The following is a 23,869-nucleotide window of genomic DNA, read 5'->3' as shown; positions in this document are numbered from 1 at the left end:
ACTGCAACCTGGAGATACCTGCAACACTGGCATGACCAGACAACATTTCTAGCAGTCCTTTGCTAATACTGTGTATCTGTGAATAATTTCTAGTAGGCTTGGTGTCTCAGCTAAGATGAGGTGCTCTGGGACTTTAATTCAAAAGAGCTTCAGTCCATTAAACTTCATCCTGTGGTGTGTGTTTTATCTAATTTGCTCAGTCCTCTGAAGTGACCAGCCACAGGCTATCTTATACCAGAGAAGGAATTGTGCAGTATTATGGATGAAAGGGCTGACGCAAGCTCAGTCTGCTGTGTGTTCTTCTGTTTTTGGTGTTTTTTTATTTCTTTATAAATCCAATATTTTAGACCAGTAGAAGCACAGAATAATTTGATGTAATTTCCAAATGGGATATTAGATGTTTTGAATCTGACTGCAGACAACAGAAATGAACCTGTCTAGTAAATAGACAAGTATTTAAGTGCCTCTATTACAGAAAATGTAGTATTATTTGTGCTTTTCAGAAGATGCTGAAGTTACAAGGCATATTGGCACTTTTAAATAATTAAGTACATACTTTTTTAATGAGGTCTTACTAAAGAATGTCTATTTAAGTCCCAGGTGCTAATGCTTCAGTTCTGATATGGAAATGATTCATGTACAGTATATGATTCTGGAGATTAATATGTCACTGTGATTTGCAGGAAGTCATATTTAGAAATGAAGTATATTAACCTTGCTTTTATAAGTGATTACAGGAAGGTTATACAGAGAGCTCCAATGAAAAATTATCTTTTCTTTTTTTAACATAGCCTCAAGTAATGATAAGTAATTTATACAGTTCTTTACTTTTCCAGGGGAAATTCAGCTCCTTTTCCAGGTAGTTCATTATCTAATACCTGTGGAAATTATGTGTTAATAAAGCTAATACAGTTCTATGATAAAACTAGAGTTCAAGTACTTGGAACTTCTTTTCTAGGAAAATTGGCTTGTGCTTTTTTTTCACTCCTTTTTTTCCTTTTGCTTACATATAATGTGAAAGGGTGTTTGCTTTGGTTAGGAGATGGTGAAAGAATATAGCTTTTGATGCTTTGCTGCACTAGATAGATTGCAAGTATTGAATTTGTCTTTTCTAGAAACCTGGAAGTAAAAATAGTGGGAGGGAATTTTCCTCGACCTTAGTTAAAGGAATAGAATTACAGAATCTTCAGAGTTGGAAGACACCTTTAAAAATCGTTTAGTCCAACTCATTTGCAATGAATGGGTATCCACAGCTAGATCAGGTTGCTAGGAGCCTGGTTCAGCTTGGCCTTTAAAGTCTCCAGGGACGGAGCATCCACCACCTGTCTGGGCAACCTCACCAACCTCACTGTAAAGGACTTTTTCTTGTGCCTAACCTAAATCTCTCTGGCTAAAGGATCTGTTCCTTTTTTTCTATAGCTCCCTGTTAGATACTGAAAGGCCTCTGTCAGGTGTTCCTGGAGTCTTCTCTTTTCCAGGCTGAACAGCCCCAGCTCCCTCAGCCTGTCCTCACAGGAGGCGTTACATCTTTTGAATCATTTTTGTGACCCTCTTCTGGACACACTCCAACAGGTCCACATCTGTCTTGTAGTCCCCATCTGGATGCCGTACTTCAAGTGAGGTTTCACCCTCACAGAGTAGAGACCTTCTCACCTCACTTCTTTTGATTTAGATTCATATCCTCTACAGGAAATGTTGGTCCTGATCACCACAAAAAGACAAACTCCTTAGAACTTGCAACAAGGCTGCCAGTTGTGGAATTGCAAGTCAGGATAAGCTTATGGCAATAGATTTTCTGTGTGTTCATTTTTTCTTTGGTAGGTGGTGATACCTGGCAAATGGCTGTTCTCCCTCAGTTATTGCTCTTCTTTCCTTTCTCTTAGCATTTTGCTGTCTCTTATGGGATAGTGGGAGCCCCAAGATCATTGCTTTCTTTTACTTTAGGAGTACTCCTAAATCCTGTTTCTCCTTTGTATTTGTTAAGAAACTGAGTCACATATCCAAATCTCATGCAGGGAAGCACTGACAAATGCAAAAGAATACCAAGTAGACCAACAAAATCTTTATTAACTTGGTACTTATAATACCTGTGGCACTGAAAGAAAGCTGCATTTTAGATAAGAAAGCCAATGTCAGTATCTTTTCTTTTTAGTTTGTTAGCTTTATTTCTTTCCTGATTTTAAAATCAGAAAAATTATTCTCATCTGTTGGTTGGTTGGTTTTGTTGTGGTTTTTTTTTTTGTTGGTTTTTTTTTTCCAGGAGGGAGGGGGCAGGATAAAGGTTTAGGCTTTGATGAACACAAAGTGAAAGAACTTTGGATGTCTACGTCCTTCTACACACAGTGCTTTGTCATCACGGCACTCCATCCATGTGTTAGATTGCTGTTTGACAGCTTCACCATGTCCTTATATTTGGTTAGTTGTTACTGCAACTGGAGAGTGGAAATCAATAGCTGAATCACTTTTCCAAACAATGAATTTTATCATGCAGTCATACAGAGTATCTTGATATGCCACACTGGCCTTTTACCTTTGTTCCTTCAGAGTTTTTATTACTTGTATGTGTTCTTGAAAGGGCAGATGAAGTAATTGCTTCCATATTTGTGTGGATGACACAACTTGCAATACTACTATGTGTAATGCTGACTGCTTGAACACTTTGTTAATGGTTTGTTTTTCTTCAATGTTGTTTGCTCTTACAAATTGAAGTGCACAAAGGGGAAAAACAAATTGCTTCCTTGATTCCTTTTCCCTCTATCATGGAAGAAGAGCAGAAGATTTTAAGTGATTTACTTCTGATGTTGGAGCTACTGATGTGTGAGGCTGAGAACAGAATGATAGGATGATTTTGGCAGCTATTTCAGATGAGAGGCCTTTCACCTCTGCAATGTGAAATAATTTGTAGTGCTTAGGACACCCAATGTGTTTTCCATTTAATGCAGACAGAAGCTGGATTTAATATTTCTGGTATTACAACAAAAATAATGTGAACTTCTATCATCTTTTTTTTCCCTCTCAGAAATGGAGATCGCGGGGAATTCTTTTTCTGGGTGTATTTTAGATCTTGCTATGACAAAAGGGCACAATCCAATTTGTAGGAAGAAAAAAAAAAGAGGAAAGGAAGATAATCTAATCTAAGAGTTTTTGCTGACTTGAGTGGTTAGCTGAACTTTCAGGTTGGAAGTGATGAAGCATATGTCTCTCAAATTTCAGATACCCTAAATACTGGGTAAAAAAACTGAACATGGAAATGGAGTTGTTTCCCCTGGGGTAAGCAAGGATCTGAAAGCTACTGTTCTTCTGTTTTCATGCTTGTAGACTTTGTCTGGTGTTTCTGTAAAAAGAAAAAGAAATTTATACCAACTGTCCTAACGCAGATAACTGGAGGAGCAGGGTTTGTGGGTTCTCATCTTACTGACAAACTAATGATGGATGGCCATGAGGTTACAGTTGTGGACAACTTCTTTACGGGCAGGAAAAGAAATGTGGAGCACTGGATTGGTCATGAGAACTTCGAACTGATAAATCACGATGTCGTTGAGCCCCTGTACATTGAAGGTGAGTAGCCACTACCTTGGTATCTGCACTTGACTGTGCTTTATGTTGATAAGCATGTTTGTAAAGAAAGGAAATCTATGTGCTGACTTCTGGATTGATCTATTACCTGTATACTTGGTTTATTGTTCTAAATTCTATGAGCAGTGTGGGCTGAGCGCTGAATAACTCTTGTCTTTGAAATCAGTTCTTCTCAATCAGAATGTTCATCCTTTCTGATTGGGTGGGAGAAGATGTTTAGTATTTCCTTCACATGACTGATCTTGTGAGAAGGCAGGTTGGTGAAAGATCAGTCTGTCTGTCTGTTGTTTCATATTCCTTTGTGCGTGCACGTGCTCACATACACAGAATCTGCATCTTGATTTGAGAAGCTTAATGTAAGGTTGTTGGTACTATGGATTGTGTACCTCCTGCAGAGGAATGTAAGCACTTTCATAGTGCAAGTCAACTTGCTTTTTCTGTTACCTTACATTTTTTTTCAATGGGAAACAACGTGCCTGGTTTAGGTATGAGCATTCCTCTGCCCATAGATTAGGAAAATGTCAGCACAAAATTCCAACAACAGCAAAGCAAAAAACATTTCACTTCAAAGATGTAAGAGTAACTGATCCTCTGAACTATCATAAAGCATCAGACTGTTATGCCAGCTTGTAAGACAGCTATTTAAAAAATACCTGGGCATATATAGGCTTTGGGAATATATCAGTGTATAATGAATGAGTGAAAAAGTTAATCTAATTATGCTGGAGTTTTGGTGATTTTGCTCTATTTCTTATGTATTTCTGGCAATCTAGGTTTTTTTTTTCTTTTTTTGTTTTTTTTTTTTTTTTAATTTGAAACAAAAAGTGAATCTGAGGCTGTATTTTTTTTCAGTTATTACTCAAGCTGTATTCTCATGGGCCAAATTTCACAGGAAAAATCTATAGTAATTGCATCTCCTGTGCTATTGCTTGTGATGAATTCCTGACAGTGCTGCTGAAACAGTTTTGCAAATGTGTTCCTTCTCTGTTCTGATAATGCATTGGTTCAGTTACTGTCCATTACTTTACTTGAAATTTGTGTTTTTGCTGACAGGATAATAGGACCGAGATCTTATTAATTGGCTCCAGGTGGTAGTAGCTTATACCACAGCTACATTGGTTTGTCAGCTTTCCTAATCTTTCCCCCATTACTTTTGTTCTTACTGACACTTAAGAACTTTTCAGAGAATTAGCAGCAGTTTCCCAATCATCAGGCACAAAAAAAGAAAGGGAATTCTGTTATCCTTTTGCTACCTGTCCCATGTTCTGTATAATTAAGATACCAGTCCTCTATTGTCCGATGATAGCAAGTTGTAACATCTTTCAGCGTGTAGCTTATTGAATTTCTTCTCTTACTCCAACAACATAAATGTAAGCTGATGTGGGTAAATATTAAAACAAAATTGACTAAGTATTAAGAATAAAATAAAATACATAGTATGGTAACATGGTAAAGTTTTGTTAAAGTTTAAAAACACGATGAAGATTTTTGTGTCCAGGAAGGAAAAGTGGGGAGGGAAAAAAAAAACAAAGATGGTGAGAGGAGGATGGGTAGGGAGCTATTGCAGTAGATTAAAAAGTTGTTTTTTTCCTTCTGGCTTGGATCCATAGCTCTTAATTTAGTCCCAGTTAGTCCTTTTCATTTGAAAATGGAAATTGAAAATGGAACTTTTTTTAACTTCATAGTGAGTCATAAATACAGTCTACCTCGTGTGAGTCATTAACTGGATCTGAATTGTCCAGAGACAGTGATGTGGTCAAAATACAAGTTTCATTTCTTAGCCCTGTGGCTGTTTACTGCAGTGCTGAGTGACTTTATGCAGTAGAATTTCTGTTGCTATAGCATTTAGGGAAGATATCAGCAGAAATTGCACAGGGGCACTTAGCTTTCATTTGTGCTTTTTCAAGGAGAAAAGCAGAGGTACTGAATTTCTTAATGGAATGAAAGTACTTGAAGGGTAAGAAATAGAAAATCTGAAAATAAAATTTCTATGAACTTTTTTTATTGTATTTGAGTTGTATGTTCTTAAATTACCTGGGATTTTTTTTATGTAAAGGTTTAAACCACTAATAGATGTGGGTTTTTCTAGTCCAACAAAATAATTTTCTAAAGGGTGAGGTATAGATAAAAGAATCTCTTTATTATTTTGTGTTGTCTGGAGGAAAAAAAAAATATATAGAAATTCACCTTTGTTTGACTTCCTACCTCTGATTCTTTACATTCTTTAACATTACAACCTCATCAAGTTGTTTACTTGAGAGCACTTTGGCTCATGTTCCTATAAACTTCAGTATGAAGGTTCATAGATACAGTTTGGAGAACAGAAGAGAATGAATGCTTAAGCTGATGTTACTGTGACCTATCCCACTTCTTGGCAGTAGAGTTGTGTTTAAAACTACCAAATGAAGTTTTGAATTAAATGTATAAAGGGCACAAATAATGTACTCAGTTTACATAGTAACTTGAAAATGAGTGCCATAGAATCATAGAATGGCCTGGGTTGAAAAGGACCACAATGATCATCTAGTTCCAACCCCCTGCTATGTGCAGGGTCGCCAACCACCAGACCAGGCTGCCCAGAGCCACATCCAGCCTGGCCTTGTATGCCTCCAGGGATGGGGCATCCACAGCCTCCTTGGGCAACCTGTTGCTTTATCTTACAAAAAAAAAAAAAACAAAAAACAAGTGGAGGTTGTTTGCAAGGTGCGTTTGTTCCTGTCCTCCTGTAGCAGAATATATCAGACGGTTGAACAGTTAATCCTCTGAAAAGAAGCACTGACTACTGTGGTTTGAGGAAAACCTTAAGTTGCCTGCTGGCCTTCGTAACTGCCAGCTTTGTCTGTGTTAGAGAATACGGTGTTTGTAGCCAAGCTAAGTACAAGAGGTTTTCTCTCCCTCTGTACTTTTTCTGTTTGAGCACTTCTTATGAAAGAAAAAAAAAAAAAAAGGTTGTACAATTCTGAGGAATCTTAGTGGTTTTGTATTTTATTTGCATTTGTTTGTGGCTAGCAGTCATATGGCCATTTGGATAATCTTGTGCCTGACTGTATCTTGATGCAAGATTTTAGCACTGCTCATCTGAATAGCCTTGAGCCTTTATGGGAACTGTTCCTTTAAGAGTGGCTGTATATTGAAAATTCAGCATGTATTTTCTTTAAAAATTGCCAAAAGATTATGGGTGAAGATAGAGAGGCACGAATGTGTTCACTTCTCCTCTGACAGCATAGGTCTAGACAGTAATTTATTCATCGGGGTATTCCTTCGGCTCTCTGGCCTGCTTTGATGTTTTGTAGGCAACTGGACATTGCTATTCTAGTTATTAACAACTGCACGCACTGTGATTCATGTTACATAGAAGTCAAAGACACTTTTGTACTTACAGTTGTTATATTACGAAGGGCTTGCTGTTTGGGGTTTGTTGAGCATTGGATCTTGCTTCTAACAAATAATCCAGCTTTTGTTGTACTGTTTTATATTATAATTAACTTTTCTACCCACCATCTTTACATCCTCTGGTAGTGTCTCCAACCTTGGATTCTTATTTCATATGATGATATTTGCAACTCTGACATGCTGAAGCTGGTCTCATGGTTAGGATTTGCCTTAGACTTCTGTCATTACTTATGTTATGTTTATATCAACCAGTATCTTGGGATTCTTTCAGCTTTCATGTTTGAGTGATTCTGTTGCTCTTATTAAGGTTAGCTTATTAAGGTTTTTTTTATATACTTTAAATTTTTTAGAGTGAGCTGTTCTTTCTGAAATTCATCGGTGAATGTATACGGACTTTTTTGATGGCCTGTTACAAAGCCAAATTTGAGCTGATGTCTGGCGTGCTTGCTTCTTTGTATCAGATTCCATTTATGATATCTGTATCTGTCTTTTGAAGTACCTCGATGGGGAAGATTGCCATGCTTGTTTTTGAAATAATCTCCTTTATTATTATGTGGATAAGTATTTGGAAATAAATGAATAAACGTGACTACCGGATAAGGAGACAGCAAAGTAGAATTCATTTAGCTTAAGGTAGAAATAAACAGAGGCTGAGAAAGGTAGAGAGATAAATTCTCAATTAGTTATATGGAGCTTTGAACATAAAATCTGCTGAAATAAGAGTCCTGGTTTTTGATATAGCTTTTACTCACAACACATAGTATAACAGTCTAGCTTAGTTACACTAGGCTCTATTTCTGCTGTTGTGTAGAATGTGCATTTCTTGACAATAGTTTGAATCTTTGTGTTTCTACAAGCTTCAGTGACAGAAATGCAGCAATTTAAATTAGTTAAGATTGGGACTAGCATTATTACCTGTACAATCTCTTGCTGGTATGCAAGCCATCTTACTTTGAATTAGACTAGACATCAGTATACCTTCATTGATTGTAAATAATATTCAGTGTGAAGGTAAAATAGATTCCATAGCTTGAGGAATATCTGTTGGGAATGGCATTATTTTAAGTGAAAAATCTCCACCTGGTAACAGATATGTGTTAACATTGTTGATGTATGATATTGATGTAATTTTGTGTTACTGAAAAGCATGTCTTGCTGTGGCTTACAACAGGTTTGCAAACACATGATGTATAGCATATGAGCTCCAGTGTTAGGAAATGCAGGAAGAATACTTGTTTTTCAACTCTTGCACTTTCTCTTTCCATATATAATATGGGAAAATATTAATGCTTCCTTTCCTCCCTTCTCTGGCTTTCTGTAGTGGACCAGATCTATCATCTAGCATCTCCTGCTTCACCTCCAAATTACATGTATAATCCTATAAAAACATTAAAGACCAACACTATTGGGACATTAAACATGCTGGGTAAGTAGAAATCTTTTTCTTCTTAACAGTGTTACATTGTAATATGATTTAGACAGAGTTCGTAGGGGGGAGGATGGAGTGCAGGAGTCAAAAGCACTAAAGAAGTTGCTTCTTTAAGAACAGTGGGTGTTTTTTTCTGTCTTAGAGAAGTTGTTATACTTTTCCCTTAACTGTACCTGCAGGTGAGCTCTGACAACATGGAAGCTCAGCTAGCAAAGCAACAGAACTTCCATGTAACTCAGCTATGGAGTAATACCTATGCAGTGATTACAGAAATCACACGAACAGCTAAGAGCCTGAACTATGTGAAACTGCACTAGCTCTGTAAACCCCAAACATCAAGATCCATGTCATGTGTGCCTTGGCTGGCAAAAGTGCTGAAAGAACATTTAATATCTAGCTTTATATTAGATAATTGCAAGGCAAAATTTTCAGTTTTTTCTGTTGGTTCTGGTGCTGGGAATAAGCTTGGGAAAAAAAAAAAGGTCTTAAGCCTTTACTACTTTTTCCTCTCATCTTTAATCCATTTGGCATATGCTGCAACTTGTACTAGCTGTCAGAGATCCTGACTAAGAATGAGAGGGAAAAAAAGCTGCTGGACTCTATTCCATCTCTTATTTAGTATGCAAGTGAGTTCAGTGGAGAGAATTATGTGATTTAGATGCAGTGTGATATCAGACATTTGTACAGCATGGATGAGTGATTTCTTTGAGTGGCCATGTTAGCTTGCAACCCATAAGATCGTTGAAATGATGAGCAGAGTAATCTCAAGTTGGGTGCCATCATTCAGACTGTTTTAACAGGGCAGAAACTACAAATAGTAGGAAGAAAATGTTTTTGTCCTATAACATGTTGTTCTGTACAAGTTTGTTTATGTAATCTAGCTTTCTGTCTCATTAGCTATACTACAGTGTATTGTTTCAATTCTCATTTAGTATCTGGAATGATTTATGCTTTCTTGATCTTTACTTAGGTGTGATATATTACGTTACTTGGTCTTAGTTCAGTTTAACTTTTAGTCCCAGGACTAAGCACATCACACATGTAGATGTTGTTCTGCTGTTTCTCGAGTCTCCTAGCTTGAGATTAAGAGCTACAGACACAACTTACAGCTAGATTTATCTAGTAAGAGAAATTGAATTTGCTATCAACATAGCACAGACCAGAATCGCGTTAAAGCAGTTAGTGTCACTGAAAACTTCTTGTGCTTCCTCAAGTATGTTCTTTCACTGTTTCCCAAAATTTAGGATTAGCCAAACGTGTTGGAGCACGACTGCTGTTGGCCTCTACATCAGAGGTGTATGGAGGTAAGAGTAAATGTTTAGAACTCTTGAGATGTAAATACTAAAGGGTATTTACATGCCTTTAGATGAACAGTAGGTATTTGTCACTATCTTAGCTTGATTTCTTCTTCAGATGTACTTATCAATAAAAGATGAATTAGCAATTGCTTTAAGTTTCTAATCACAATGGCGGAAGAAGAGTCGGACTGCTGTTTGTAAGTTTCCTTTGTCTTTTTTTTTTTTAATGACTTTTTTTCAAAAGCAGTGTTGTGTAGGGAGTTTACAAGTGCTTCATAGAGCTGCATCTGTCAGAAGGAAGGCCAACTGTGATCATCCAGGTTGCAGAACCTTTTGGTACTCGTGTAAAACTCCTGCCAGCTTTTCTAATCATGTAAAAACTCTGCTTTTTTTTTTTCTTTTTTCATTGCTCTGTGACTCTTGTATGGCATTAATTCATCCATAATCATGTCTTTGAGCAGCATTAAGAACTGGAAGGAGTTGATTCGAATTATCAAACTTTTTTTCGTTAGCCTGTACCATTTGAAAGTTCCATGGTAATATATGCAAACTTCAAACCCGTTTAAAAAGGAAAAGGCAGCACAGATCAGTAGCAACATGAGGATATGTAATAAATGTATTTAACCCTCTGTTCTCAGTCTCTTATTGGAAAGCCATTGAAGGCTGTTGTTTACCTGTACTCTGTTTTCTTAGTAGAAAAGTGTATCTTCTGTAACTGTTGTTTTCATAGTTGTAGTGAATATACTTTTAATGAATTATGTTGAAGCTTGGTGGCTTAACATCAGTGATGTGCCAGAATATTAATTATATAATCACCTTTTTGTCAGAAGATATATGAAGTGTTTCCTTTCCCCCATAGATCCTGAAGTTCACCCTCAAAATGAGGATTACTGGGGCCACGTGAATCCAATAGGTCCAAGAGCCTGCTATGATGAAGGAAAGCGAGTTGCAGAGACCATGTGCTATGCATACATGAAGCAGGTATCACATTTGTGTCAAATTCAGTGGATTTTCTGTAACGAGGAAGACTGAATTAATGGAAACTCTGCAGTATGACTACTTAGGGGTAGGAGAGCATAGGAGAATGTCATGAATAGCATTCCTAGTATGGTGTAAAATGTGTGCTTTCTTTAATGCAGAAGTTCCATTGCTCTCATCTTTTGTTATTTCAGATGAGCAGTGTTCAAGAAAATGTGTGTTAGTCTTTGATAGACTTATTATGTCTCCCAGTATAATAGTTTTTAGACTGATTAAACTAAGGTGACCTTATGAATCAGGAGCCAGATAACAGATTGCTTTAAGTTGGTCTTGTACTAAAATGCTTTCCTGAATACAGCAATTACTGATAAATGTGGGACATCTAGTGAGCATAATTGAAGTCAGAATATGTGGGTATCAATGAGGAAGTTACTAATATAAAAGCATTCTAATATAAATACTAATATAAAATGCATTCTAAATTGCTTTAGTAATATCTTAAAAATAGGTAGGTACAAATATAACCCTTAGTGAAAGATATGAATCCTTAGTTATGTAGTATACTTTTTTCAGCTGAGTACAGTAAAATGAAGATTAAAATGCAATTTAAACACGTTTTTGCAATGACACAGGCCAATATTACTAGGTTTTATAATACCAAATAGAAACTCTTGAGTAACTAACCCAGCAGTGACTCTTTTACATGCAATGCATGTGAGTCTTGTCTAATTAAATTGCTATTCTACTATTCTCCAGAAGACTATTCAATTATAAAATGTGGCGCATTAAAGAAAGTCATCTCTCTGCTCTTGGTGTTTGCAGCCTTAATTTTACAAAGGTAAAAATCAATCAAACATAATACATTCTGTGGAATTTTAAAACTTAAAACAATAAAATTCTAAGTGCTTTTAAAAAACATGAAGACAAAATTGAGCTTAAAAGTGAGGAATTTAGGGGTGGTGTTTTAGTGCAGAGGATGTAGAAATTTTCACTTAACTCTTCTGCCAAACAACAGGTAATTCTTAAGATTTGTATCTGTTTTGTTCTCTTTTAAATAATTGAACATTTTAAAATTATTAACCATTTTAAAATAGTAAAGTTTGGTATGATTGTACTGTTCATGTCTTCTGTATTTTACTGTAGCAAAATACCCTCTTGGGTTTGGAAATGTGGTTCACAGTTGAATATTACAGTTGTTTTTTTTTTTTTTTTGTGAGAAATTCTTGTGCTTTAGGGTATTGAATTTTCTGTGAGTTTATGGTATACATCACAGCATTCTTTTTAGAAGGACAAGCTAGGTCATCTTGAATATCGTGGGCTTGCCTCTTAAAGCCACAGAATGACTTAATCCCATAAGATTTATACAGGATTTACAATGACTTGCGAAGGTTTGTATGGTGGAATTGCTGTTTGCACATGCATTAACTGAAAACACATGATGTGAATAAGCTCTCTGTCCTATGGGCAGCTCTGTCAGATGCATCTTGTTCTTGGATTAAGAAAGTGCGCCCAAATTTGCCCCCACCTTCCTGTATATTCCGAAACACTGAGTTGGTTTTCTTCATAGTGCAGATGTTATAATTATTAGTGGAAATGTTATCCTTTGTGAGGAAAAGGATTTGACTTCTACTATGAAAATGACTATTGTGTTGTTTTGGAAGGAGGGAATCAGTTAGAAGTGTCGTAGCCCAAAGCAATTGGATTTACAGGATTTCACAGTATTTCTAGAATTTTCTCAAAAGAAAAAAAAAAAAAATAAGACAAGCAAACTTATTTATCATGTCTTAAAAAGTTTTCCTTCATTGTATACATTCTTAGGTACCTTAAATATCTAATCATCCTTCTAATGACAGAGAATAAAAACTAACTTCCACATTTTACTTCCAGATAGGCTGCTTGAATCAGAAGAGTTCTTGAATTCATTCAAAGAGGAGTCTTTATTCAGAGTTCCTCAGTAGTCTGTCCTGAGCAGAACATTTCTCTTCACTGCTTTGACCCTCTGAGATAAACAATTCTTAACTTAATCTTCTGTTCACAACTGCCAATTTCAAACATGCTCTGTGGAGCTTCCTTACCAAGGAGTTCAAGCACAGCAGTAGCATTCAGTAAGATACGAACATTTTCTAGAAAGTGAAGGGTTGAAATGTTTGCTGGAGAAATGCAGGGCTCAATGAATGCAAAGTGTGTACGCTGGGTTATGTCATCTCATGGGTCGTGTCGTCTCATGTGAAGCACTGGAGCGTGCAGTTTGACTGGATGTTTACTGTGAGCTTCCAGGAGCAGATGCCCCTCCTTAAATTGTATGGAAGCATAGATCAGCCACTTCAATTAGGCTACACGTGGATGTGGAAATACCTAATTTGCAACTTTTCTCAGGCTGTGGGAGGCTTTAGTTCCTTTACCTTGTTAATCTGGAAATTAAGTTGCATCGTTTGACTGAGACTTCAGTTTCCTTCCCTTCAACTTTTTTTTCAGTTCTTTCTGACTCTCCCCACTGGGAAGCTTTATTTCAGCACTTAATTGCCCATAGAAGTTGTGGGGCATAGTTTTGAAAAACTCTTAAAGCAACAGCTTTTCTTCCGTCCTAGATTCATACCTTTTTTGCTGTTCTGCATATCTTTTGTAATCCTACCAGTGTTTGGGTTGGTTTTTTTTTTTTTTTGCGTAAAACGTGTGCTGGTGAATGACTTGAAACATATGTGATGATTGCATGGCTGGCAGTTTTCCTTCTCCACAGAACTTAGTTTGCTAGTTAACATAGTACTAGCATTTTCCAGAATGAGCAGAGTTCCCTAAACAACCAGTAAGATCTTCCTGAAAATGTGGGGGTTTGAAGAGGAAAGAGGTTAGAAGGGGTGAGGAGGAGTTTAGACACGTATTATTGCAGTTTGAATTCTGGGCTTTGTTCAGGAGCTGCCATTCAGTATGCTGGTAGCTTCAAAAATCTGTGGTTGGAATTATTGGTCTTCCTAGAAGACCAGAATTCATGTAGGCTCAGCTCTGTGACGTAATTTAAACACTAGTCACAATCTGATGCGACCTGCATGATGAGAATCCAGTATGTTTGCTTAAGCATGTTGTAAATACAAACTTGGATGTTAGTGTATTAAGGACAATTTGTGAGCTAGATTTAATCTCTTCTTATACCATTGGTCTATTAGGAAGCTCTCCAGACCTGAAGCAGTGCTTCTGCTCAGCCTGGAGTGGCACAGGGAAATTTTTAATTTTCTTCCACTGTTTTCACCCCTTCTTTTTCATAGTGTCTGTATAAGTTTATGAGCTTCAGTGATAGCACATAGGCCTAACTGTATGTGGGACGATGATTTTCAAATTGCTTTTACATACTGTAGGGCTTCCAATCAAGAATTGCATCAGGTGTCTTTCTTAGCATGTAGAAGTGAACTGAGTAATGATAGCCAAATATTAAGTATGACTTTAGATGGACAAGGGTTATGCTGAGCATTACAGAATATTCTGGAGTCAGGACTGCAAAAAATCAAGATGCCAAAAAATTTTAACAGGTAGCGGAAAAAACAAAGGCAAAAGAGGAATGAAATTTGTTTTACTAATGAGAGGATAACGTACACAAACTGATGTTGAAATCAGTTAATTATAGAAGTGCATTACAATTGCAGCCCTAGGGTGATTTCCTGTTGCATATTGAGTTACGCTTTTATTTCTAATCTTTAATTCAGAAAATGAGTTGGTTTCAGTAATCACGAAAAGCCTTGATGTAAAATGTAGGGGTAATGAAAACTTGATTGAATTGCAACTGAAAAGACAATCAATAGTGAATAACTGTAGTTATTGAGTAAATAGTTAGGAAACACATAGCTGTGTTGGAATAAAGGAGTTTTCTTCTAAATGTCTTCCGTGTGTTTATCTTGTATTCTCTAATTATTGTTAGTTGCTTCCTTGATACTCATTATACATTTTTTTTAATCATTCAGCATTCTTTTTAGTGTTGTCATATGAAGTTCTCAAGCAGTTTGCTTAAGAGGTGGTGCAGAATTGGTGCTTTTTCTGGATGGATGGAGTTGGATTATCTGTGGTATTAGCAGAAGAAGAGAAGAAGAGGAGGAATTGCATCTCATCAGGGCAATAGTTAAAAGAACAGTTCTTTAATGCCACAGATAATGGTTACTTTTGGGACACATACTAGGCCAAAGCTAAGTGGTAGTGATAAAAAATATCTTGGAACTCTAAACTTTTTTAGGAACCACGTAGAGGAGTTTTACGTGCAGGAATAGAAAGAGTCGAGATTGGAGTAGGAGTCTATAAGATGCTACAGACAAAATCAGCACCTCGGGCACTGATTGCATTGTAGGAAAGAAGAGATAAGATGCTACAGCCATTCCCACTGTACTGCTGACTGAATCCTTTAATGTGCAGGTGTCATTACCGCAGTTAGTGTTCTGTTACGTGAAAATCAGGTAGAAGGGTTGGGGAGAAGCAAATACGTTCACAGTTCCTTTCCTCTGCAAAGTTTGAGAGCGTTTGCACTCAGTTGTATTAATATTCCCCATAAACATGGCAATTCCATTGAAAATATCAAGTACTGTTTGTTGGTCACTTCTATCTTTCTAATTATGTATTTCTATTTTGAATGAGGAAACAGTGCTGTTTCCAGCAGTTGTAATTTCATGAGGAAAGACAAAAAAGACAGGGACCTCTTGGAAGGAGTCCAGGGGAGGGCCTCAAAAGTGGTGAAGGGCCTGGAGCATCTCCCCTATGAAGAAAGGCTGAGTGAACTGGGTCTGTTCATCCTTGAGAAAAAACGACTGAGAGGGGACCTGATCCAGGTTTATAAATATCTGAGGTGTGGGAGCCATAGTGGTCTCAATGTTCTCTAGAGGTCCCTTCCAACCCCTACAATTCTGTGATTCTGTGGAAGTGAGGCAAAATCAGGAGCAGGAGAACTCTGTAATGTCTGAGGAATTACCATAAAAATGCAGCATATCTTTTCATTGGATCGTTAGTAGTTAGAGCCCCTCTGTAAGTGCAGAGTTCTGCCCTTAGAATGCATTCCTGAATGGTGTTGGTTGATTTATCTGAATTGTCAGACCTTCATTATCTAAATGCATGTGTGCAGTTGAAGGCTTTCTTCTGCCAGTGCAGCCACACAGTTTTTTCCAAATTATGTGAAGATAAAGCAGGAAAAAACTGTCTGGTCATCTTGCCCCTGTTCAGACAAAATGGCTTTTTTGTTGCTGAATTATCTTTATTGTTTCTACCTGCTCTTTGCTGGTAACAATTACAAAATAACCTTGTACTATAGGCAAGGTCAAACCTAGGGCTAAAGGAGTAGGAAAGGGTTTCCTAAGACAAGTCTGAAGGCTTTCTGTAATCTTTGTGCTCAAAGTTTTGTTGTTGTGTTTTTTGGTTTTTCCCTGCTGTGCTATAAGAAATCCCATTTTCTGATTTCCCTCAGGTAATTGGAGAACTTGGTTCCTTTGTTCCTGATACCATTTGTTCTGTTGTGTGTAAATTGAATTCTGAAGTCAAGAAGACTTTGTGCTTTTCTTTATTCCAAGATTGATTCCCTTTTTTTGGTTTAGCGAGTGTTTGAATGAGTGTATCTGTAGCAGCATTCATTTGTTGATGCAAAGTGTTGTTTCTGATGTTTTTCTTTACAGTTTAATATACCTCTTATTTTTGTCTGTAAGATGGGTCTTCCTCATTCAGCCATCATTGCTCTGAAATCTTTGAGAAGGCACTGCCTTTCACCTCTGACTGTTCTTTTCATACAATTCATGAGTATAGCTCTGCAGAACTCTATCACGCAGAAGACTAAAATTGTTTGAAATACGTACTGTTGGTTGTTTGGGAGTATTAGTATTTCTGACCCTTAATGGAAGCTGTGTTAAAGCTCTCATTCACTGGATTTTATTACACTGTTTATATTAACTGCCTCCTCGTGTTCCAAAGCTATGCTGTTCAGTAAAATACTGAAGTTAAAATCCCTGTCTATAGGGGGTACCCTAGTAATTCAGGCATAGGTACACTTTAGTGGATACGCATGCCTTCCTAATGGCAGTAACTGCCATCCAAGTGCTGGAAGAACAGACTTGTGCCTCTTTCATTGGCCATATACAACACTTATAAGAGATAAATGAGCTGAGGCAAATGCTAGAAATAAAACACTTTAGCAGAGAGATCAAAGTAATGGTATGAAGAGACGTTGAACTGATACAGTAGCTTCTCTGAGCTGGAAAGTGTTGGTAATATTCAACCATAAGATGAGAGTGCTAGAGATATGCCTGGATTGTGTTCAAGAACCTGCATTCTACCAAAAGTAATCAAGACAATTGTGATTGCCCTTCTTAGCATGTCTAGAGGCTCACCATTTATGAAACTCAGACATCAACATCACTGTGTGTTTGCAAAACAGTTCAAAAAAACTTGATATATATAAAAAATAAATATATAGTGTGTGTATATATATATGTGTGTGTGTATGTGTATATATACATATATATGAACCTCAAATTGAGCCTCAAGGTTAGAATACTGTAGCATAAAAATGTTATGGATGGATTCTGTTGTTACTGTGTTATATGATTACAATTCAGGACTTGGGGAAACAAAAATCAGAGTTAATTAGTGATCTCATTGATGAAGAATGTGAGTCACTAGAAAGGTGACTGATGCAACGAGGGCAGCAATCTTAGTAGTTTTAGCTGAAGCACTGGTAAAGACTTGTATCAGGTCACAATGCTATCCATGCAGCTGTCTAGGCATTCCCTGCTAATTTTTTTTTTTTTTTTTGGTCCATGAAATTCATTGTCTGCCTGAAAGCAGACAAATGCAGCATTCTCTTTCCTGATTTTAGGTGCAGGGAGTTCTAATTTATTTCTGCTGTTTAGATGCACCCACAGACTTTACAAGGAGGAAATGTTTAGCACTCTTAATTAATAAGACGAATTCGCCTGAGATCTTTATGAAATATGGCCACAGCTTATTATCTTCATACTGGTAAATAAGAGTGAACTGAAGTGTTTTGATAGCTCACAATGTTGCATTTTACTAGCTTGCTTCCTATCTCTTTTTGGGCTGCCCAAAGAACTTTCTCCCTTAAGCGGTGAGGACGGAAGCCAGATGACCACATTTGAGCTCATCGGGGGTTAGTCACAAGCTCTCTCTTTGTCCTATGTTTATACTGCTCAACAAAAAATTTCCTGCTTTCTCCTGGGCTATAATAAAAGGATTACACCTGCCTTACAGCCAGAAGTCCAAGGAAGTAATTGACTTTGCTAGTGGGAGTATTGTGAAGGTGGTCAGTTGAAAGTAACACCTTGATATTCAGAGTAAAGGGTGTAAGTAAGAGAGTTCCAGTAGTATTTGTAGGCAGTTAACAAAGGAATTACCTCAAAGGAGATTTTCATGAAATGGTAAAAGAAAATTTAGAACAGTTATTAGAGTATTGGCACCAAGATCTATTTCCGGAAGAGTTTCTTTTGAGAAGACAGATCACAGTTTTACAGGCACAAATTGGAAATCTGCTGCAGGGAAAACAGATTTTCAAAGCAGGTTGCTGCCTAGAATAGCTTTGCTAGACAATTCTATAAATAAAAGGTTAGTGATTTTTAAAATATTACGGGTTTTTGCAGATGAAATAAATAAAAGGGAGGATAAATACTGCATTCACTGTGGTGATGAGTAAGTGCTTATACAGCATGTACTGTTTTTCTTTTCTAGAGCCCTTACTGTTTTCCAGCCAATGCTAGAAAACAAGGCTGCTGCTGTAGCTTGTGGAGTACAAGAGAGGCTTTTTTGGTCAGCATTGTTTAATGAGTTATTTTTATCTTGAGTACTAGCTTCCAAGTGTCTCATTTTCAGTACTTGTTATTAATGGCAATGTCTGGAAAGCCCACATGAAATACAATCCCTCTCTGGAGGAGTCAGTGTCCTTTTAAGCTAGAGTGCTGGTGAAAACGGAAGAACAAGAAACTCTGCCAGAGTGTATTTTCAGATACAGAGGAAGCTTTGGGAATGGCTGTGTAATATGCTCCTGGAACTGTATGTTTGACATGCTTTTTTAACTGCAAAGGAGGAGCATGTTCCCAGATGATGCATTTTGCACAGGAAGGAGCTTCTGCTCTTCCCAAGGTTATTTTATGGCTCTGTTGTGGACATAAGCTTGGTGTATGAGTGATCCAAGCTGTTCATATGGCACAAAGCTTATCTGCCTGGTTAGTGTTAGCTTATAACGTATCTGCAAATATAAATAGCATTTTGTCATGGAGTTTGAAACCTTACGTGCATGTAAGCAGAACTTAATGTTGCTTGGCCTTCTCCCTAGCAAGGATGTTGGGCTCTACCTTTGCTACTTGGTCTTTCCCATTTGTCAACACCATGTAATACCCGAAGTGTTAAATGTGCTTTTGCCTCTCTCACTTGCATATCTCTAAAATGGTAATGCTACTGTTTTCACAAAACTGCTCTGAGGATTCGTTTGTTTACAGATCACTTGGAGATCCTTCCCTCTGATTTGTATCAATCACTCACTTGGTAATATCTCTTTACAGCAGAACATGCTGCTCTAAGTTCATTCAGAGCCAAATGCATGCTTCAACTTATAAAGGCCGAGAATCCTTCTTATAAGTTTTATCATGAACTGTGGCTTGTCCAAATGAGTCAGTGTCAATAAACAGAAAGTATTTGGAGAGATTGCTTCTGTCCTGCAGTCTCCCATTGTTAAAATTTGTTGTCCAGACAGTTTCCCAGTTTCACATTTGTTGCATTTTACTTTGAAACTTTGCAGAATATCCTCCTGAAAGACTTTGAGGCAGTGGCAGAAATACTTCTTGGTGAAAAAAGTTAAGGCATTGAAAGACTTGTACTATAATCCATGAATTTATGCAGCTTAATAAGTAGCTAAGAAACATAATGATTGTGGCTACAAAGCCTCTTTATAGCACTGGTAAAGACACTTACCTGAAACATTCAATTCTAATCTCATGAAGCGATACCCTGGTAGTACATGTAGTGATTGTTAGATTTATCTTAAAAAAAAAAAAAAAAAAAAAAAAAAAAAAAGTCTCCTTAAGCTTTGGGTAGCAAAAGTTCTTGTTGAATGGGTACTACTGAAAGTCTTGAAGCTCTTGTTAAAGGAAAATGCTTGTACTGAAATCATCAGCTGTTGTAGCGCTGACTTAGAATTCGCATTACAGAAACAGAGAAGTAGCATTATCTTGCTGTATGTACTGTTTCCGGTAGCATTGATGAGAGGTCAGAAGTGTTTCATAGTGGGAAAGTAATGCGTTTTAAATCTGCAGAATGAATTCTTAAAAAAGATTTTGGATAGGAGAGAGTTAATTTGCAATTTTGGCAAGAAAGAAATGCTTACTAAGGTAGTAATATGTGTTTGTTTTTTCCTTCACCTGCAGGAAGGAGTCGAAGTAAGGGTTGCCAGAATATTCAATACCTTTGGTCCTCGAATGCATATGAATGATGGTAGAGTTGTCAGTAATTTTATCCTACAAGCTCTCCAGGGAGAGCCGCTAACAGTAAGTAATGATTTGTCACTGACATGAAGAGTTGTTTTCTGTATATTCTGTGCTCATGTGCTATGATGGAGCTTGGATTTTAGGAAACACTGTGAGGGTTTCCCCTCTCTAAAGTTTAAAAAAAAAATTTTTTTTTGCAGTATATCAAGGTCATGTTTATAGAATTGTACGTGCAAAGGTGTGTTCTGTTGATTGTATTGATATTGCATCATAAGGTAGAAACAAGCTGCAATCTAGGAAAGTATTTTAGTCATCCTAAACTTGAATCTCTTGTCTGCTGTAACTCTTCCTTGTGGTCAGGTTTAGAGTACTGTGGCTTTGTACTACTTCTTGTTGAGGAACTTTCTCTGAACCATTTTTGGAAGTTAGGCATCTAACTGTCTTTTTGCAAGCTTAGATATCAGCCTAACTTTCCATGAGTAGCATAACATTAAAGGCCTTCAAGCTACATCACATTTTAGTAGATAAAGAGGCCAGGACTGGTTTTTGTTGCCATTGACAGCTGGTGTGACAAGGCCCACATCTATACAGCTACATTTTTCTGTTTTCAAAACAAGTTGGAACATCCAGACTGTTTGCTCGGAATGGTTCTTGGCTTTTGATAGTACTTAAACAGTTTTACGACATCGGGAGAGCAAGTGCTGGCATGGGCCAAAATTCTGCCAAAAATGCTGCTGATAGTTTAGCAACACAGAGAGTACCTGATTTATGTCCTAATCCTTTGTTTGGTTTGTTACTGTAAAATAATGAGCACATATAAAATAAGTGGAGGGAGATATCTTGAGACAGGGAGAGAAGTACTTTGGATTCTGAGATTAGTTGTGAGCTCATGGGAAAATATACAATGTAATGTGATATATAGAAGAATTTCATTTGAAAATTTGTTAATGTTGCCTAGATTAGAAGAGTGAAGTGCCAGGAAGTCACTCAAAGGGCTCTTGTTCTGATAAGCCAGTAAACTGCTAAATAACATATAACTGATAAAAAGCAAATAAATGACAAAAAAGTTGCCCTTCCAGGGGATAACTGTCTTGAGGCTGAGATAGCAATCCTTTTACTAGAGACTATAAAATACACAATTCAGCCAAGACTTCCTGTAGTATCTTGAAGACAATCCCAGGAGGGAAAGGATGAAAATTCTGTGGCAACTTCCACTACTGTGATTCTTGTGGGGAAAACCTGAAGCTGAACAGTGTTCAAGAAAGGAATACGGTCTTAGGACTGTTCCCTGTCCCAAGGAATCACTTACCTTCAGCACAGTGTTTTTGTTTTTTTTGAAAGATTGGTCTTCTTTATAGTTAAGCATCTATTTTTTAGCTTGCTCTTTGTCAGTGGTTGCTCTCTCAAGCAAATTTATTACTATTTTTTAACATTAACCAGCAGTGGATGTTGTCAACTCTGTTTCTCCTAGCTGCTCTGCTTATTTCAGAGCAACCAGCCTGTGAGTGTTGTGTGCATCCCCTTAAGGTTGTTTTCCCTCTAGAGATTTACTTTTTTTTCTACAGAGCACTGACAGTGCTTTTTGTATTTGTAAAGTGTATTTGTAAAGAGCGTGGTGGCAACTGTGTGATCCTGGCTGAGGCTGCAGATGCCAGGGCTCAATCTGGAGCAAGTGAGAAAGCCAATGAGACTAGAATGCTGTGCCTGTACTGACAAGAGTATTTTCAACACTGAGCAGGCTAATTGCACAACCATGTGTGTTCAGTACAGGTTGGGAAAAAATAATCCTGCCACATAAATTTATGCCCTACCTATTGGGAAATAAGCATTTGCCAGAGTAATTTCTCAGGAATTCTGCTGCTTCTGTGCTGGAGGGCTGACGTTAAGCGATCAAAACAGAAGGAAACATCATCTCTTAATGGTCATAAAAAATAAGTAGTCTTCTCTTAATTTTTTTATTTGGCTGGAGTTTTACATGGGGTTCTTTTGGTTGAAAAATGGTGCTGGAATACAATCTGTTAAATTGTTGTACATCAACAATAAACTCCGGTTTCCTCCTCCACCCTCCTCAGATAATGGCTAGAATGAAGTGAACTACTTTACAGCGATGCTCCATTTCTTGTCTGTGCATTAGCACAGCTACTGTAGTTTGTTTGGAAGTAAATGCTTTTCCAAGGCCGTAAATCTGCCTAGATTGCCTAGACTAGGGGTGTGTATTTATTAATAAGCTTTGGGAATAGAGGATCTGTTAGCAAGGCTGCCTGTATGGAAGAAACTATAGGGATGTTTCTTTTTTAATACTTGTTCGCACTATTCCAGATTTCATTCTTCATGTCCCAGAAACAGCTACTTATTGATGAAAAATGCAAGGCTTTGACAGAAATACACTCTTCTAACATGAACGTTGCCAACTGCTGTACAGCTAGGGTAATTAGTTGCCCAGATACTGCTTTGTTCTTTCCTTCTATTTGATGATGCCCTAGATTTGGGAGTGATTTGCAATGCTTTGTGGGATAGAAAAAATATATGCAAAAGGCAAGTCCCTGACTCAGTCAGTCTTCTCTTAATGTGATCCTTCTGACAGTAGTGCTGCAGGCAGTCCATTAGAGTTCGTATCAGACTGCTCATAAAACAAAGCAGGTGCACAGGAGATTTTATGAATGTTTTTCTTTTCAAAACATGAAAAAAATTCATTGTTGAGTTTCATTTTCTTACCAGTAAGCCATCTCCCAAAAGCCACAGGTTGAGGCTACTTCTGTTTGTTGCAAGGCAGTAAGCAAATGGAAGCAGGCAAGATGGAGCTTCTTTCTTTGAGACTTTAGGTCCTGGTAGGACTTCTTCATATCAAAATATGTGTAGGTGTGTAATTGTATGATAATGGGTTATAGCACTGTACTTCTATTGCTTCCAGGGTAGTATACTGGGGCATGAAGTCTTGAGCCTCTACATGACATTTAGAAAGCTTACCTAGCTTATAAAGCTTGTAAAGGGTCCGAAGGTCCTTCCATCTGTTATGTTTGCTGCCCTACTGCTTGTGGTGAGCTTTTGCTGTATTTGATCTCTGAAACATTTTTCTCATTCATACTCTAGTTGCTCAAATTTTATTAAAAATAGTCCTCCAATCTTCTATAACTAAAACGGAATAAAAACACTAACTGGAAATTTTGTGAAAACTTATTCCAGTATCAAATATGGAGTGATTTTTGTGTTTTAAAATGTGCAATCCTTGGGATGTTTCAGAACATCAATAAGATGAGTCTGGAGTCAGTGCTGTTCTGTGAGAGGCAATATTAAAAGCTTTATTTTTCTTTTATAACAGCCACACTGTCTAGACTTGATTATCAAGAAAGTAATGAGGGATAAAATAAAGGATTTTGCCCAGCATCTCTGTTCCATAGGGAATAACTATCTACAAGTAAAAATGACTGGAAATGAGAAAAGAGCTAAGGGGAGAGTTGTTTGGCTAAACAGGTCAAATAAAATGAAATATCAGCAAGGAGCAGTAGTTGAGATTTAAAAAATAAATAAAAATTTCACCCTTGTATTAACACAGAATTTGGCTGTCAGGAGAACCCACCCTTGAGCTCTTCAAAATACAACCAAACACAAGTGTTCAGTCTCTTGGTTCTGAGTAGTAGTTCAAATGAGGTAAATTCATCTGACGAAGTGAAAGGTGTTTTTAGTTACTTGCCTTTAAGAAATTGCAGCTTATGCAAACGTGGCCATCATTTCTTTTTATTGTTGAA

The 23,869-nt window shown here is 37.2% G+C and overlaps 1 protein-coding gene across 2 annotated transcripts in view; it reads left to right on the top strand.

The window, feature by feature from the left end:
* Nucleotides 1-23,869, top strand: part of UXS1 (UDP-glucuronate decarboxylase 1) — a 56,530-nt gene that overhangs the window by 22,149 nt on the left and 10,512 nt on the right. For both annotated transcript variants that reach the window (XM_048933769.1, XM_048933779.1), the window contains exons 6-10: nt 3,378-3,558; nt 8,291-8,395; nt 9,643-9,702; nt 10,556-10,677; nt 20,064-20,183. In XM_048933769.1, coding sequence (XP_048789726.1) covers nt 3,378-3,558; nt 8,291-8,395; nt 9,643-9,702; nt 10,556-10,677; nt 20,064-20,183 — 588 coding nt within the window. The remainder of the gene's footprint in view (nt 1-3,377; nt 3,559-8,290; nt 8,396-9,642; nt 9,703-10,555; nt 10,678-20,063; nt 20,184-23,869) is intronic.

Source organism: Lagopus muta, chromosome 1 (assembly GCF_023343835.1).
Source record: "Lagopus muta isolate bLagMut1 chromosome 1, bLagMut1 primary, whole genome shotgun sequence".
NCBI lineage: Eukaryota > Metazoa > Chordata > Aves > Galliformes > Phasianidae > Lagopus > Lagopus muta.
This window is presented reverse-complemented; position numbering and strand designations above follow the sequence as displayed.